A 15,983-nucleotide genomic window follows, 5' to 3' on the forward strand; every position below is an offset into this window, starting at 1 on the left:
CGTAGTCATAAGTAGCATCTAAGAAATCTTCCCAAGCAACGTATGCTCTGTCTGTCCTGAAAGACCACAGGGGCAGGTGGCTGCAGGGACATGAGAGAATCCCCAGGGTTTAGAGAACCCAAACGAACACCACCATTCCCAGCCATGCTTTTTGTCCTGTCAGACTGCTTCCTTCTCCTCTCCACACTCCTTCCCCCCATTGTCTTGTCCTTACTTTTTCATCATTTCCTGGATCCATGTTCCTTTCCTTAAAGCCAGCACCATACAGGGGTTCTGAATCCAAGGTGGGACAGCATTCTGGGGGCATTGGGAAATATGGGAGCATGTTTGGTTGTCTCGGTGTGTGAGGGGGCACAGGGCTGGCATCAGTGGCCAGTGGTGGGGACCAAGGGATGCTAAACACACCTCAGTACCTGGAACCCTATCAAGTGAGGAGCTGTCCTGGAAATAATGTCCCTCTTGAGAGATGTTGCTGTCAACTGTGAGTTTCTTAAAGGTGAAAGCATACCTCATTTTACTCCATTTAGTCGTTTAAGTAATATTTATCGAACACTGATTTTTTTCTAAATACTAAGGCTAGAACTTCCTGGAACTTTTTTCTAGTGCAGGAGACAGACCTTAAACAACTAGTTATGCAAGCAATCACTTTATCACAGCTGCATTATTTACTACAAAGGAAATGTTATGGGTGTTAATAGAATAATATGGAGAAGGGGGTTTACCCTGGTGAGGAAGGTAGAAAAGGCCACATCCCCATGAATATACAACCCCAGCTAATATTCCCTCTGCTCTTAGTTGCTTCACGGGAGGCAGAAATGTCATTCTCTTTACAAAGACTTCTGAGTATATATGAAAGAAGTTAAAGAAAGTAATAAAATGGTTCCTGCCTTTGGGGAGTTTATAATCCAATGGGGGAGGCACTCCCAAATGAGATTTCAGACGCAACAAACATTTATGGGGTGCCTGCTCAGTTCTGGGCACCTGCTGAGTACATTCGTGCTAATTGTTTGATTTACTGTCACAGGAGCCCGGGAGCTGGGTTCACAAGTCACCCTTAGAAACGGAATTCTGTTCTTGTGCTCCTTGTTTTCCCCCTGTAGAGCTGAATTGTGCGATCCTTGGCAGCCCAAGGATTTTTCAGGGAAGATGGCATTCCAAAGCTTGAAATTTTCCAGCCTATCACTGGTTGTTAAAGTATGGGTTTCACCAGAATTATTTTGGGTGTCCTTGGGATGTTCCCACCTCCCAGATTTTATGAAACTGCAGACATTGGAATTGGGCTGGTAGTTCCACTTTTGGGTCTGTTCTTGGGTTTTCTTTCTATTGCAAAGATAGCTGCGAAGAGATGGGAGACTGAAAAAGCAGGACCTTGTTTAACAAGACAGATTTCACAGTACACACACACACACACACACACACCATTTTTGTTTTAACCTGATAACTTTTGGAGCCTCTACTTTATTTTATTTAAGTGGAAAGAAAATAAGCTTAGTTGATCACGAATAGCCACTTTCACTGCTGTCCTTGAAGAGATCAGCTGAGCACTGTGCTCCTGGAAACTTGAGGGTGGGTTCATACATCCTGAAAATATTGACTTTTTACCCAAACTGCCAAGTCATTCAGAAATGTAGAGGCATGAGATGCATTGGCTCTGTATCTACCAGAGCAGGACCCCCAAGTGCACAGCTGCACTTTATTACAGTCGCCACTGCCAGTGAGGTTGCAGAACTCTGATAATTACTGGGAAAGAAATAACACAATATTCTTTGATGAGAAGATTACTTTGAGAATTTGATTGTATAATGAAGATGTTGCTTTGAAAGGTACTTCCTATTGTTCTGAATCTGAGACTCGTTAGCAAAAAAAGAAAAGTGTCACTTGTTTTGACAGGCTACTTAGAAAAATTCTCTGTTTATTACATTAACTGTGGCATTTTAACTGTCAAACTATGAGAGAATGTTCTGTAGTTTAAAAAACAGAACAGAGCTTCAAGGGAAATTTTTTGGCACACTCTTGTTGCTATTGGTATTTGGAAAAAAAACATACATTCTGAATGTGAAATTAGCTTTTAATGTGGTGGCAGACAGAGTGACTCACAAGGCTCACGCTGGCTTCACAGGTGCAGACCTGGATGGCATTTGGGGGCAAGTGCCATAGAACGTGGCAGTTTGACGGCGCTGTTGTTGCAGTTCGCAGACAGGGCCGTCAAACCTAAGATGAGCCCTTGGAGCTTATTGTTTTGATTTTGCTTTGTTTACAAGCCTACAAACAAGAGGTTACCCTGCAGCAAATAGATACAATGAAGACCCTTACCAGTAGAAACATACATTCCAGCTAACTTGGAGCAGATACTCTGGAGAGGGGGCCATGGGCAAAAGATGTGGGGTGACCACGTCAGATGTTGTAAGCTGGAGGCCAGCTGGATAAAAGGAGGCTTCGAAGAGACAAACGAGGCTCTTGCCATACAAGCCTCCCAACCTCTCCTTCCAACTAAAGTGAGATATAATGCTCCACTATGTAGAATGATCTACGAGAAACCAGCCTAAACGTGCCATTTCCCAAATCTAATTCTGGGTGGGTCTGCAATTCTGAAATTCCCTAAAAGCCTAGAAGCTTAAATAGTTCAGAAAGAGATCGTCAGTTAGACCTGAGCAGAAAAAATATAAATATTTAATATATTGATTACTATGTATTAAATATATTTTGTAAAATGTGTTTATTTACAACATATACATAACAAGAGAATTGTTGGCAGGTTCTTGAGTCTTTCAAATGGGTCAGAAATTCAGAAACTTAAATTCATCTATTTTATGTGAAAGTATTTTCTAACATATGCTATAGGATGTCAGATTGAAAGAAAGCAACTTAAGATGACATGAAAATGGGGGGGTGGGCTGTTCCACACACTTGAGAGGCTGTGTATTTTCTCTTAATTAACACAGCCTGTTTTAATAGGGCCTTTGTTTGTCCAAGCTGTTTTTGAGGGTGTGAAATTTGAAATCCTGATTAATTATAGGGAAATTTGCTTCCTCAGCGGAACCCAGATTAGCAAGCCTAAACTCAGTGGTGCCTAGGGCTTTGATTTTTGTTGGGCTATGCCAAGAGTATGCTCAAAGTTGTAAAGTCCATTCTGACATGCAAATGATAGGAAAAGAGAAGCATGACTGAAAAAGCCTGATCTTAACAAAATAAGAAATTCGCTATGAATCTTTCTCTCCATGGCATGACAGACTCCGCCATTGTTTCTCCTGGAAACATTGCTGTGCCCTAGTGAAAGCTTATAGAATTTACCAGAACAAAGGATTGCATTAAGTGGGCCTTTTCTTGGGGTTGGATTTGCCTCTCCTGTATAAAAGCAATTTCCCCTTATCCCTCATGTTCACATGCCCAAGAAACCAGTGGTTGGATTGCGGCCACAAGGGTTCAGATTTGGGAGGGGGAAGATGGATGGAGCTGCCCAATATTTTAATGACTTTTTATTGTTAAAGTCAATCTGTTCATTGTAGAAATTTCAGAAACTGAAAGGAGATAAAGACAATAAATGACACCTGCAATCCCACCTCCCAGAAATGATTATTATTAACATTTTGGTGTTTATCCCTCCAGTTACATTTCAATTCCTAACTTTTTACACTTAATAATATTTCATGGCATTCTCCCTTCCCTTTAAATATTCTTTAAAGATGAGATTTTTAATAGGTACATAGTAATCTATCCTCTGAATGTTCCTTAATACATTCAGCTTGTCATTGTTGGATGTTTAGGTTAATTCTCAAGCCCTTTCTTCTTTTATTTCATTATTTTTAAATTTTTATTTTTCAATTGCAGTTTGCATTCAACATTATTTTGTATTAGTTTCAGGTGTAAGGCAAAGCAGTTAGACAATCATACACTTTATGAAGTGTTTCCCCTGTTATTTCTAGCACCTACCTGGCACCAAACATAGTTATTACAATATGGTTGACTATATCCCTATACTTTACTTTATCAAGCCCTTTCTTCTTAGCAGCAGCAAAAAACACAATGTTTTAGTGCTCCTCTTCCTGGAACAAAGAAAGAACTCCTAGCCTGGTGGGGAGAAGGTGGGGAGGGGGCAAGATGATTCCAGGAAAGTTCCAGCAGGGAACAAGAAGCCGTTTCTCACTGGAGGAGGACCCAGACCAGGAGTGCTAGTAAATGTGGCTGGGACTTAGGCCAAGGTCAGACTGAAGGGGGTCTGCTGTCCCTCTGTGTACCTTGGATGTTATTTGACAGCCACTTGGGGCACCACTGAAGAGTTTAAAGGGAAGTGTGGTGCGGTCAGCTTTGCCACAGGGAGGTTTCTCTGCTGTCTGCGAAGAATGGGTTGGAGGGTTTGACACTAAAGATTAAAATTAATTACATTTTGAGAATTTAATGACAGCATATGAGATACATACATTTGACCCAAGAGTCTACTCAATAAAATGGATGAAATACTGAGCACAAGAGCCCTGGGTTCTAGTCTTGCCAATTTACCAATAAGTTACCCAATAACTCCAGACTACAAAATCTCCTAAGCTATAAAATGAGTTTAATAATATCTACTTACCCTCTCCCAACTTCACAAGGGGATTGTATTTAATCACAGCCAACATTTATTGAGATCATGGGCGCTGGGCACTGTGTTCAGCAATTACCTAATTCAATTCCTTCAACAGAATTATGCAGTAGTTATTAATAATATCTCCATTTTATGGATTAGGAAATAGGCTTAGGTTAAGTCACTTGCCTGTGTTTATCCCAGAAGTGATGGATTCAGGATCTGGTCCAGGTCTGCCTGAGTCAGGAGCCTGTGTGCGTTACTGTGCTCTACCACCAGTCCTGGGCCAGAATGATTCAAAAGGGCTTCCTGGGTTTATCCTTTAAGCAACGGGGAAGAAATATGTCATGGAAATTTTATTTAAAAATAATTGTTACAGACAAATCTTATCTCATTCAATTATTACCATATAGACCTGAATGGAGTATGAGTATACCATCTACCATAGAAAAATGTTCACATCAACCTACTAGCCAGAATTACAAATAACAATAACTAATAAATGAATCACATTAAAGTTTATATAGTGACCTCACATAGATCACCTCTTTGAACCTCAAAATAGTTCTGTGAACTGCATAGACCTTATTATCCACAATTTACAAATGAAGAAACTGAGCTTAGTAGATACAAGTACCTTCCTTAACATCACACGGCAGCATATGAGGCTGAAGCAGGAACTGCACCCAAGTCTGCTTACTCCAAAATCCAATTTCATTTTTTTATGTCTAATATTCTTTCCTCTCTACTAGGTTGCCACAACTTTGTCCTTTCTGGTGGATTTACTAAACAAACAGTGAAATCCAAAGAAATATGTATGATCCATGTGTCCCTGATTAATTAAGAATTAATTTTTACAAGGAAAAAGTAATAATGCATTCTCATAAGCACCTACCTCCTCAAAAAAGTTTGCATCTTCCACCCAATATGTGTGTATGTGTGTGTGTGTGTGTGTGTGTGTGTAATAATACACAAAGGCAGGTAGCTATACTAGCTGATTCCATCCATTTTTTCCCCAACTTGCTGCTTAGGTGTTTTAAAGAAAAATATTTACAGTTGCACCTTTTAAATGGTTTAATGTTAAATGTCTAGAGTATCCTTAAATACTTTTGCTGGAAGGATGTTGGGAATGTTCAGTTTCTGAAAATGAAAACTCTCAAATCATGTTATCCTAAAAACACTTAGCACTCAGAACCCCTGAACTATGTTACCCTTCCCCCATGTTATGATGGGGGTGACATGACTTCTCACAAATATTCATAAATCATTATGCCTTTACTGTAGCTATAAACTGTATTCATTTCTAAATGCATAAAGATGGAAAGAATCCCTGTGTATTCAGGCTTTGCTAGCAGAACTAAAAGATGCCTAATTGCATCTGATAAATTTAAAATGTTCTTTTCTGGACTAAATAAGGCTAATGGGTGGTGGCATGGCAGGGAGGTGAGCAGACAGAACGGGCAGGACACTTTATTTTTATTATTTATTTTTTAATCTTAACCCAAGGATATGTTCATTGATTTTAGGGAGACAGAAAGGGAGAAAGAAACATTGTTGTGAGAAAGAAACATTAACTAGTTGCCTCCTTTATGTGCCCTGTCAGGGGATTGAACCTGCAACCTAGCTATGTGCCCTGACTGGGAATCGAACCCACAACCTTTTGTTGTATGGGACGATGCTCCAGCCAACTAAGCCACCCAACCAGGGCTGGGCAGAACACTTTAAATATCAAATCACCAGGGTCCTAGAATAGCTCTAACACTTAAGATCCAACTGTTAAGAAGCCAGGGTCCTAGGAAGCAAAGAAAAGAAACAGGATTCGCTGGTTCATTTGACAAGAGGATGGGAAACCACACCAAAGTCACCAGTAAGGGAAGTGGGAGAAGGTGAGTTCTCAAGAAGATCTTAGGAGTGTTGGAAAATGACCCAAGTTTGAGAAATGACTTTGTAAGCAGTACAATCAGCTTGGCTGAGGACGAGCGCTGCCATACAATATAGCATTCCCAACACCAGAAAAATAGCATGGAGCACTTCCTCTGTTTTTAAGCTTGACTGTGGCTTACGCAGATGCTTACACATTGACTTTTCTGTATTCCTCCATGCGCCAGGGGATAGGTCTACCAGGCGACAGGTCTATAAGAACTAGGTTATCTGCTTTGTCTCCTGCATATGTTACCCCTGCCTGTGTCAATGTGCTGCTTAGTAGCCAGATGAATCCCTCATTTTATCCATGTTCCAGTAACTGAGGATCTCCCTCTGACCTTGATAAATTCCTTGATAAAATGGTATTTACCAGCAGCTTCCAATATCACCTGAGCCCTCCCATCCTTTAATGTATAAACTGCTTCTCCATCCATCCCCGTTTATTATCTTGTCTGTAACTAGACATTGCTGCCAGAATGAGTCCCCTGCAGAAACTAGGCCTTTCCACAGCAGGACCTGACAAATCCACATCAATGTGGCACCACGCAGATTTGTAAAGAAGCAGGGATGCCTAATACCTCTCCCTGTGACATCTGGAGAAGGACAAGCAAAGACCAGGTACATTCACCGGCTGCCACTCACAGCTGCCCGAGAGTCAGTTCAGTTCTCTAGCCTTGTAGGTTACCCTGTGAAGGTGCCTAGGAGATCCCTCCTCCTGCTCCAGGCACAGTGTTCCCTTGACTCTTGAAAGCCAAATTGCCTTCTGTCCTTAGGACCCTTTCATTGCTGTCTGAACAGGCCGGGAGCTGATTTGCAGACTCTCTCCTCCATTTTTCCCCCATCACCCCCTTAAAGACCAGAGCATGAGAGGTGCTTAGTGCCAGTTTGCCAGGAGAAACCTGCTTTCAAAATGCGACTTTGTTCAGTGTGTGTGCGGGAAGGCTGTTTTTAGATTTATGAGGTGCTCTTTGAAGGCGTGGGGTAGATCAAGGGGAGAACTTTGTCTGATGCCAGAGTAGAGAGCTGAATCTCCTCAGACACTAGATGGCACAGCAACTCTGAGCTGGTGGCCTCCGGAGAGGCTGGCGCTGGTCTCCTGTCCCTGCAGCCACAAACAAGAAGAGCCACGTGGGGTGGGAGAGGGGCTCACGTTTCCATTCAGTTTGGCGGCACAGGTTGGCCACACTGGCTTTGCTCCATCTGGCCTCTCCCCTGGGACTTCTGTCAACTTTCATTCCTAATGACATGCTGAGGCCTCTGGGCAGCATGAGTTTGCTGGTAGCAAAGCTCTCCCGAATGCTTTTGTTGTTTTGCTAAGTGCAAATATACTCGTGTTTGAAAGTAAGTCTCTTCACACCTTGCAGAACTGACTTCTCTCACCTCATTAAAAATCTGCTGTAAACAGGACCAAGAAGTTCATGGCTACCTGGGTGGATTGCCAAATGACAGTGGCCTGCCCTGTGATTACTTGACCACTTTAGACCTCAGGGTTGGTTTTTTCCTTTCATTTTGAATGTTATTTAGGACTGTTTTTAAGCTTTGTTCCATTCTGTTTCAAATGGCTACCATAGCTTTCTCCACAGCATCCGGGCAGTCCCGGGGAAGTCTTTATTTCTCTGTAGTGGTTATTATTGATGCATGAGCGCTGGCAGGTAGAATAAGCTGCCACTTGAGTCTCTGGGCAGGTGTGCTAGTCACACCCCCCAAAGAGCCACCCCCAAAGGCAGTGGGGCCATGTTTCCTGCGGGCTTTGCTTTCTGAGGGGCACGAGGCAGAGCAGGCATGCTGAACCCCCTCTCCCTCCCACTAGTTGCTAAACTAAGGCAGATTTCCCAGGAATGGGGCCCTTTTGGTTATTTCTTTCCTGGAAATCCTGCTTCTCCTTGTTCTCCTCTGTGTCTGGCAGGAGAGCCAGGGCTTTCACATGCTCTGTTCTGCTTCTTTCTCAGTCTCCTCGCTGGGCATTTGTCTTGGAGAGCAGGTCTCCAGTGTCAGTCTTGCAGGAAACTCTGCCATTGCCCATTGTTCAGTGTAGGGCAGGAGAGGGGGCCCCGAAACTCCACCACAGCCCGCTGCTCAGTGTGGGGTGGGGGAAGGGCCCTGCCCAATGCCCTGAGTGGAGCAGTCTTGTGATAATCCACTGACCCACTCCTGTCCTTGTCTTATCAGCAGCGTCGTCTTCCTCCTGTGCTGCTGATCTCTGAGTGTTGAGTTGTGACTGCTTCCAGTCATTTTTCAGATGTTTTATTCCTATCTGTTTTCTGTCATCCAGGAATTCCTACAACTCTATGATCAGCCAGTAGTACTGTTTTGTGGTTTGTGCTGGTGGTGGTCTTGTTTCCCTGCTGTTTCAGATTTTCAGATGTCATTCCCATCCGACTTCAGCATGGCAGACAAAAGTCTGGCCGAAAAGGGGCCCAGCCCAACAGGTGCTCCTTGGTCTTTGGTGATCACCTCCATTCGGACCCCTGCTCATCTTGGCGAGTTAATCTGAGTAACTTCAGTTGGTCCAAGATGGCAAGTACTTCCGTACAGCTGGATGAATAAATCTATAACTTTTTAGAAAATGTATCTTTCCCATCATGTAACAGGATTTGGATTAAGAGGTGAGGTCCAACATTTTCATCTTTTCTCCTATCCCCATTAACTACTTGTCACGACAAAAGTGAGTTGTCATGACCATCTGGTCTTACTTGACCTTAGATAGGAAGAAGAACTGAGTATAAACTCTCGTTTCTCTCAGGCCACCAAACAACAACTGATTCATGATATTGCTCCCATATATCTCTTGGGCAGACCCTGAATTCAGCCTGAATTGTGAGAACTAGTGTGTCTATTCATCTGATAAACTGTATTGAACATCCACCCTGTTAATAATTCATCCTACATTTGTGTCCTAGTTCCAGTGTGTCAGTGCTTCATGTATTTACTCATTTGATCTTTACAACAACCGTGTTTATTATTCCCATTTTACAGATGCAGGAACAAGGCATTAGACCAATTGGCCACCTAGGAAGTTCATGATTTAGGTCTCAAATCCAGTTTCTGCTTCCAATCCAGCTCCCTTTGCACTTACACATGCTGCTTCTCTTGAGAAGAACAGTGTAGGGTTATGGATATTTAAGCAAATATCATTCTTCACAGTATGTTGTAATGACCACAGTGGTAGACAGTGGGCTGTGGAAGAATAAAGGTTGGAAAACCAGCTTCACCTGGGAGAGATGACAGCTGAGCTGGGCTTAAAGCAGAAAAAATTTCCTAGGCAAAGAGAGGAGCATGTGAAAAGCTTTGGAGACAGGGAAAAGCATAGCATATGTGAGGAATGGAGAAATGTGTGGCATGGGTGGAGCAGAGGACAGAGCCATGGGGAAGAAATGAAGGGAGGGAAGACAGACGAGTCTGCAAAAGTCAGTTGTGATCTGCTTTTGAAGAGCCTTGTGTGACGACGAGGGGCACCCCTGTTCAGACCGTGCTTGAGGGGCTTGTGGGTGAGATGGCCAGGGAGCTCTCGGAGCTCAGAAATAGGGCTGTTTGGAGATGGAGATTCAGGTCTCAGCATTATATAGATAAAAGTTGGAGATTTTTCCCAGGAAGAGAAATCAGAACAAAATGAGCACAGAGCTGAAGGCAGAAAGTTGGGCTGCAGCACAATTTAGGAGGTGAACAAAAGAAGAACAGACCCAAAAGGAGGAAATGTTTGGGAGGGCTGGAAGAGAGAGCCAGGAGCGCGAGAACCTCAGTCACTGCTCAGTGGTGTTCGGCAGCAGGAAGTGCATAGGTTTCAGAAATGGCTTGAATGTCGCCATCTTTGCCCCTCTTCTCTCACGCTTTGGTGCAGGTCCTCCGACTACCAATAATGGCTCAACAGGCAGCCTTGACCCAGCTATGACAAAATTTTAATATTGCTGCACTGAGGATCTGACAGAGTTCTCGCTCATAAACAATACATAATCAATTTTAATGTGATGTGTAGATTCTAGGGGCAACACTTTTTTAATCTGTAAGAATTGAGCAATAGGAAAAAAATTTTTTTTAATTAAAAGAATCAATTAAACCTGAAAAAAAGAGTTGCTCAACATGGATTTCTTGTGGATATAATGTAAAATCACTCTTCCTAAACTCATAAAGATCTGCTCCCCAAATTCCAAATTGGAAGCTGTTAAGATTTCAGAGCTACATTCTAGCCCTTTTATGAGCTGAGTTTTTCTTCTCCATCCATAACAGCCCATCCTCTGGAGGTGAGGATGAGACGTGGAGACTGTTTTCTCATTAGCCAGGCTTCTAGGAAGGTCTGTGCTATTTGCAGCTGATGTCAAGTAGCAAGAACAGCAGGGCAGCTTCTTGGCTGAAGAGCCGTAATCCTATTATGCCTACCTGAGACTTCCACCTTTAGCTGCTTCTGTCATAGCAGATGGACTGAGGTGACTCGATTGACCTTTAAATCCCCATGGATGCTCATTTCAAATCCCATGTCTAAGTCAAGTGGGAGATTAGGTCCCTTGCTAAGAAGGTCTGGCTCCTTCAGCGCCCTGTGGCCATAGCTTTTCCTTTGGTGTGTTTTGGGTCCCATACTTTCTGAGTTCCACCGTTAAGCACAGGGGTGATCCTTCGCAGTAGGTGAGCCTGGCTGTCATCTCCCTGGGTCATAGACTTAGTACCTATCTTTGTATAGTCAAAATTAGGAAGTATATTCTCTGTTGAAGCTATAAGAGAGGGATATCAGATGCTTTTGTTCCTATTAAAGCTGTCCTTGAAAAGGTGGTGTGCAAGGTGAGCAAAGGTTGTCTTCCTCCAATTAGCCCCACCTGATCTGTTATCTACCTCTTATTATAAATGGCTGCAAAATTATTAACCCAATTAACTATATTAGAATATTTGCAGTTCAGTTTTGACTACTCAGAGTACTTATCTATAATTGACTAAATTTTAGATGTAATTTGCTGGCCCAAATGTTGTTCTTTGTCAGTTTAACTTCTTATGCAAAAGTTTGAGTTTTGAACATCATTCTGCTGGGTATTTTTTCCCACTTACACAAATAAGTATGCAGGTGCCTTCACATTCACTGCTTCTTTTAGCTCTCACATCTCTCTCAGGAAGGAAGGTATGTCCCCAATTTACAGATGAGACTGGGGCTCTGATGTCACACAGCTGGGGGGGGGGTTGCACTAAGGTTAAAACCTTATCTTCAGACTCAAAGCCCAGTGCTCTGTTCAGTACACCAACAGTCCCCTTTGACCAAGGAACACTTTTAAAAAATTATATTTCATTGATTATACTATTACAGTTTTCCCAATTTTCCCCCCTTTGCTCCCTTTCACCCAGCACCACCCACTCCCTCAGGCAATCTCCCACCATTGATCACATCTATGGATCATGCATACAAGTTCTTTGGCTACTCCATTTCCTGTACTGTACTTTATACCCCCATGGCTATTCTGTAACTACCTGTTTGTACATCTTAATCCCCTCACTTCTTCACCCACTCCTCCAAACACCCCTCCTATCTGGCAACCTTCAAAATGCTTTCCATATCCATGATTCTGTCTCTGTTCTTCTTTGCTTAGTTTGTATTTTAGATTCAACCATTGATAGATATGTATTTATTGCTATTTTATTGTTCATAGTGTTGATCTTTTTTTTTAAGAAGTTCTTTTAGCATTTCATATAATAATGGCTTGGTGATAATGAACTCCTTTAGTTTTTAACTTGTCTAGGAAGTTCTTTATCTGCCCTTTGATTCTGAATGATATCTTTGCTGGGTAGAGCAATCTTGGCTGTAGGTCCCTGCTCTTCATGACTTTGGATATTTCTCAGGGATTGTAATGGCATAGTCTTGCCCTCTGCCAACATGTTTTTACAGAGATTATTCCTAAGAAATCTGTGAACACATTACTGACCCTTGAATACATTTCTGTATTTCAGGCTTTAGTGATAACTCTTTTCTCATTATTTCCTTGTTACTTTTTTCTTTGTAGACCTGGCCAGAGGACTATGGATGACCTAGAGATTATCTATGATGAGCTCCTTCACATTAAAGCCTTATCCCATCTTTCTACTACCGTAAGTTATCCCTTATTGAACATAGTCAGGTGGACTTTGAGTTAAATGCATTGTTAGGGACTCCTGGCCAAGATGGAGGCCTAGACAGACATGCTGGGTTTCCCTCCACAAATAAGAAGGAATACAACTACCTCAAAACTAGAGACAACCAGGAGTTCTTGAAAATCGAGCTGCATGGAAGTACAACAAAGATATAAAGAAGAAATACTCATCTAGACAGGTAGGAGGGGTGGAGAGGATGCAGCATGGTGGCAGCAAGAGTGATGGCAGTGGCAGACTGTCAGAAAGCACAGTCACATGTTTTTAAAAGTTGGGAGGGACACCTGGGGAGCGCTCCCAGCACCAGACCTGACCGCACAGCTCACGGTCCCAGCGCCAAGGACAATAAAGCCTCATTGCTTTTGACTGTGCAAACCAATGGGGGTTGGGGCGGAAGAGGGAATGGCTGGTCTCCCAGCAGAGTTCATTTGTTTAAAAGCCCCCATGGTCCTTGAACATCCCCAGACCCACCCACTCTGGGAACAACAGCCAGGGAAACAGCTAGAGAGGCGCCAGTCCCATACAAAGTGGGAGGAGTGCCTGGAACAGGGGTGAGTGATGAACAAGTGGTATTATTCCCTCTCAGACCCCCCCCGACCACACAGTGCCACAATGTGGTGAAACGTGTCACCCTGTACTGATGAAACTTAAGGCTCTCTCCCTTACAATGTAACAGGTGCGACAGCTCTACCTAAGACACAGAGACAAACAAACACAGGAGCCTGTCAAGATGAGGAGACAGAGAAGTATGGCACAAAAGGGGGAACAGATCAAGGTTCCAGTTGTAGAACTAAGTGACAAGGAGATAGCCAACCTAAAAAACGAGGAGATAACAACCAAAAAGATGCAGAGTTCAAAACACTGGTGAAAAAGATGCTCACATCCTTGATAGATATGCTTGAGTATGGCAAACGCATAAGGGAAGATATGAAGGCTATGCTAAATGAAATGAAGGAAAATCAACACAAAATCAATGGTGAAGAGAAGGAAACCAGGATTCAAATCAATGATTTGGAACGTAAGGAAGAAAAAGACAATCAACCAGTACAGAATTAGGAAACAAGAATTGAAAAAAAAAAAAAAAAAAAGAGGAGAGACTTAGGAGCCTCTGGGACAGCTTTATACATGCCAACATCCGAACCATAGGGGTGCCAGAAGGAGAAGAGGAAGAGCAAGAAATTGAAAACTTATGTGAGAAAATAATGAAGGAAAACTCTCCAAATCTGGCAAAAGAAATAGACATACAAGTCCAGGAAGCACAGAGAGGCCCAAACAAGCTAGACCCAAAAAGAACCATACCAAGACACATCATAATTAAAATGCCAAAGGTGAAAGATAAAGAGAATCTTAAAAGTAGCAAGAGAAAAGCAGAAAGTTACCTACAAAGGGGTGCCTATAAGACTATCAGCTGATTTCTCAAAAGAAACTTTGCAGGCAAGAAGGGATGGGCAAGAAGGTGATGAAAAGCAAGGGCTTACAATTAAGATTACTCTATCTAGCAAAGCTATCATTTAGAATGGAAAGGCAGATAAAGTGCTTTCCAGACAAGGTAAAGCTAAAGGAGCTCATCATCAAGCTATTATTATATGAAATGTCAAAGGGACTTACTTAAGAAAAAGAAGATAAAAACAATGAACATTAAAATGACAACGAAGTCACAACTATCAACAACTGACTCTAAAAAGTAAAAACAAAATCCAACTAAGCAAACCAGAATAGGAACAGAATCATAGGTATGGGCATCATTTGGAGAGTTATCAGCTGAGAAGGGGAAGGGGGAGAAATGGGGAAACGATGCAGGGATTAAGAAGCATAATTGGTAGGAACAAAATAGACAGGAGGATGTTAAGGATAGTATAGGAAAGGGTGAAACCAAAGAACTTATATACACAACCCATGGACATGAACTAAGTGGGGTGGGATTGCTGTGGGAAGGGGATTACTGGGCAGAGGGAAGTGAAGGGGAAAAAAATGGAAACTACTGTAACCACATAATCAATAAAATATACTTTCAAAAATGCACTGTTAGGATGGGAGGAGTCTATTATGGAATGGAGGGCAGGAATGTCTGAATTCTACCTCATAAATAATCCTTAGTCTTTCTCATGAGATGCTAAGTAAATTGTATCCAAGAACAATCACTGTAATGGGATCACGTGTTGTCATGTCATTAGTAGTTGCCACATGCCCTAAACCCCAGAGCAGTATGATGTGAGAAGTGAACCTATGATTTATCTTTCCAAATCTGAACCTTGGAACCTGCACACTTAGACAAAAAATCCAGGCCTTCAAACGGGCCCTGAGACCCTTCCCTGAAATACAGAGCCAGAGGGAGGGAGGAGAGAAATAAAGATAATCTGTCTTGGCCCAGGTTTGCTGCTCTATTGAAAAAAGAAGCAGAAGATTCAAGAGAACATTACCTCAGATATGTTAGGGCACAAAAGCAATACCCAGTAGTGGGAAATGGCCCAATGGCTCTGCCTCTAAAGTTGTACATGATTAAGATATTTAGGAAAGTAGTGGGCAGACTTTGGCCTCTGAACAGGGACAGAAACACCTCCTTGTGTGAAAGGAACATAGGAACAGGTTTTCGAGGCAACACACATCTCCTATATGCCTATAATTCAATAATAATAATAATAATAATAATAATAATAATATTTCATTGTTCACAGATTAGATACCAAGACCCCTCAGAAACATCTGCATTCTTAATCTGCCTTTCATTCCCCACTTGCTAGGCGATATTATGCTGTCACATGGTAGCCGTCTCTGTGGTCCCTGCTCTGGGGAGGGTTCAGGTCTCTGCAGAGAGCAGTGTGGTGTTTGTCACAGTCCCAAGCAGAAGGGCTCCAAATCCTTCCCCCTTCGACCCAACAGAGCTGCCTTCACATTTCTCCCCACTGACTGCTGGGGGTCCAAAAGCTTGCTCACCTACATGGAGCCCAGCCTCCCTTCTCACCCACCACTGTCCTGTCATTGTCACTTCATCCTTGAGGAGAGGGAGGAGGTCTAGTGCCTGAGACCCTCACCTGGGGAGCCCCAGCAAATGTGAGCACTGTGGGCTCTCACTGCAGAGGGCTCGAGGGAGGACCCCTCACCCTACCTGTACTGCATGTCCCCAGCATGTCCTCGTTCTGATTTCCCCAGTCCTGATGGAACTGAGTGGACTATGGATAGTCTCCTCTTGTCCCTCAAACCACAGGTACCCAGGCTCTGTGGGAAAGTCTCGGGTTACTTAGTTCTTAGGGAGACAGAGCCATCATTTGGGACCATAATTTGGAATTTAGTTTTTTTCTTAGCGATCTTGGAATATAAATCGCCTCACACATTTAAGCTTAATTATTCAACTTCGACTCATTGAATTTTCCAACATGTTTGCAGCAATGCACTATGTGGG

General features: G+C 42.7%; 1 protein-coding gene across 1 annotated transcript in view; it reads left to right on the plus strand.

Annotated features, from left to right (window-relative positions):
* RAPGEF4 (Rap guanine nucleotide exchange factor 4) overlaps nt 1-15,983 on the plus strand; it is a 230,807-nt gene that overhangs the window by 155,748 nt on the left and 59,076 nt on the right. Inside the window, exon 10 of the mRNA XM_090280772.1 lies at nt 12,460-12,544. Within this exon, the coding sequence (XP_090136898.1) occupies nt 12,460-12,544 (85 nt within the window). The remainder of the gene's footprint in view (nt 1-12,459; nt 12,545-15,983) is intronic.

Source organism: Furipterus horrens, unplaced genomic scaffold (genome assembly GCF_987537825.1).
Source record: "Furipterus horrens unplaced genomic scaffold, mFurHor1.1.pri manual_scaffold_1, whole genome shotgun sequence".
Classification (NCBI taxonomy): domain Eukaryota; kingdom Metazoa; phylum Chordata; class Mammalia; order Chiroptera; family Furipteridae; genus Furipterus; species Furipterus horrens.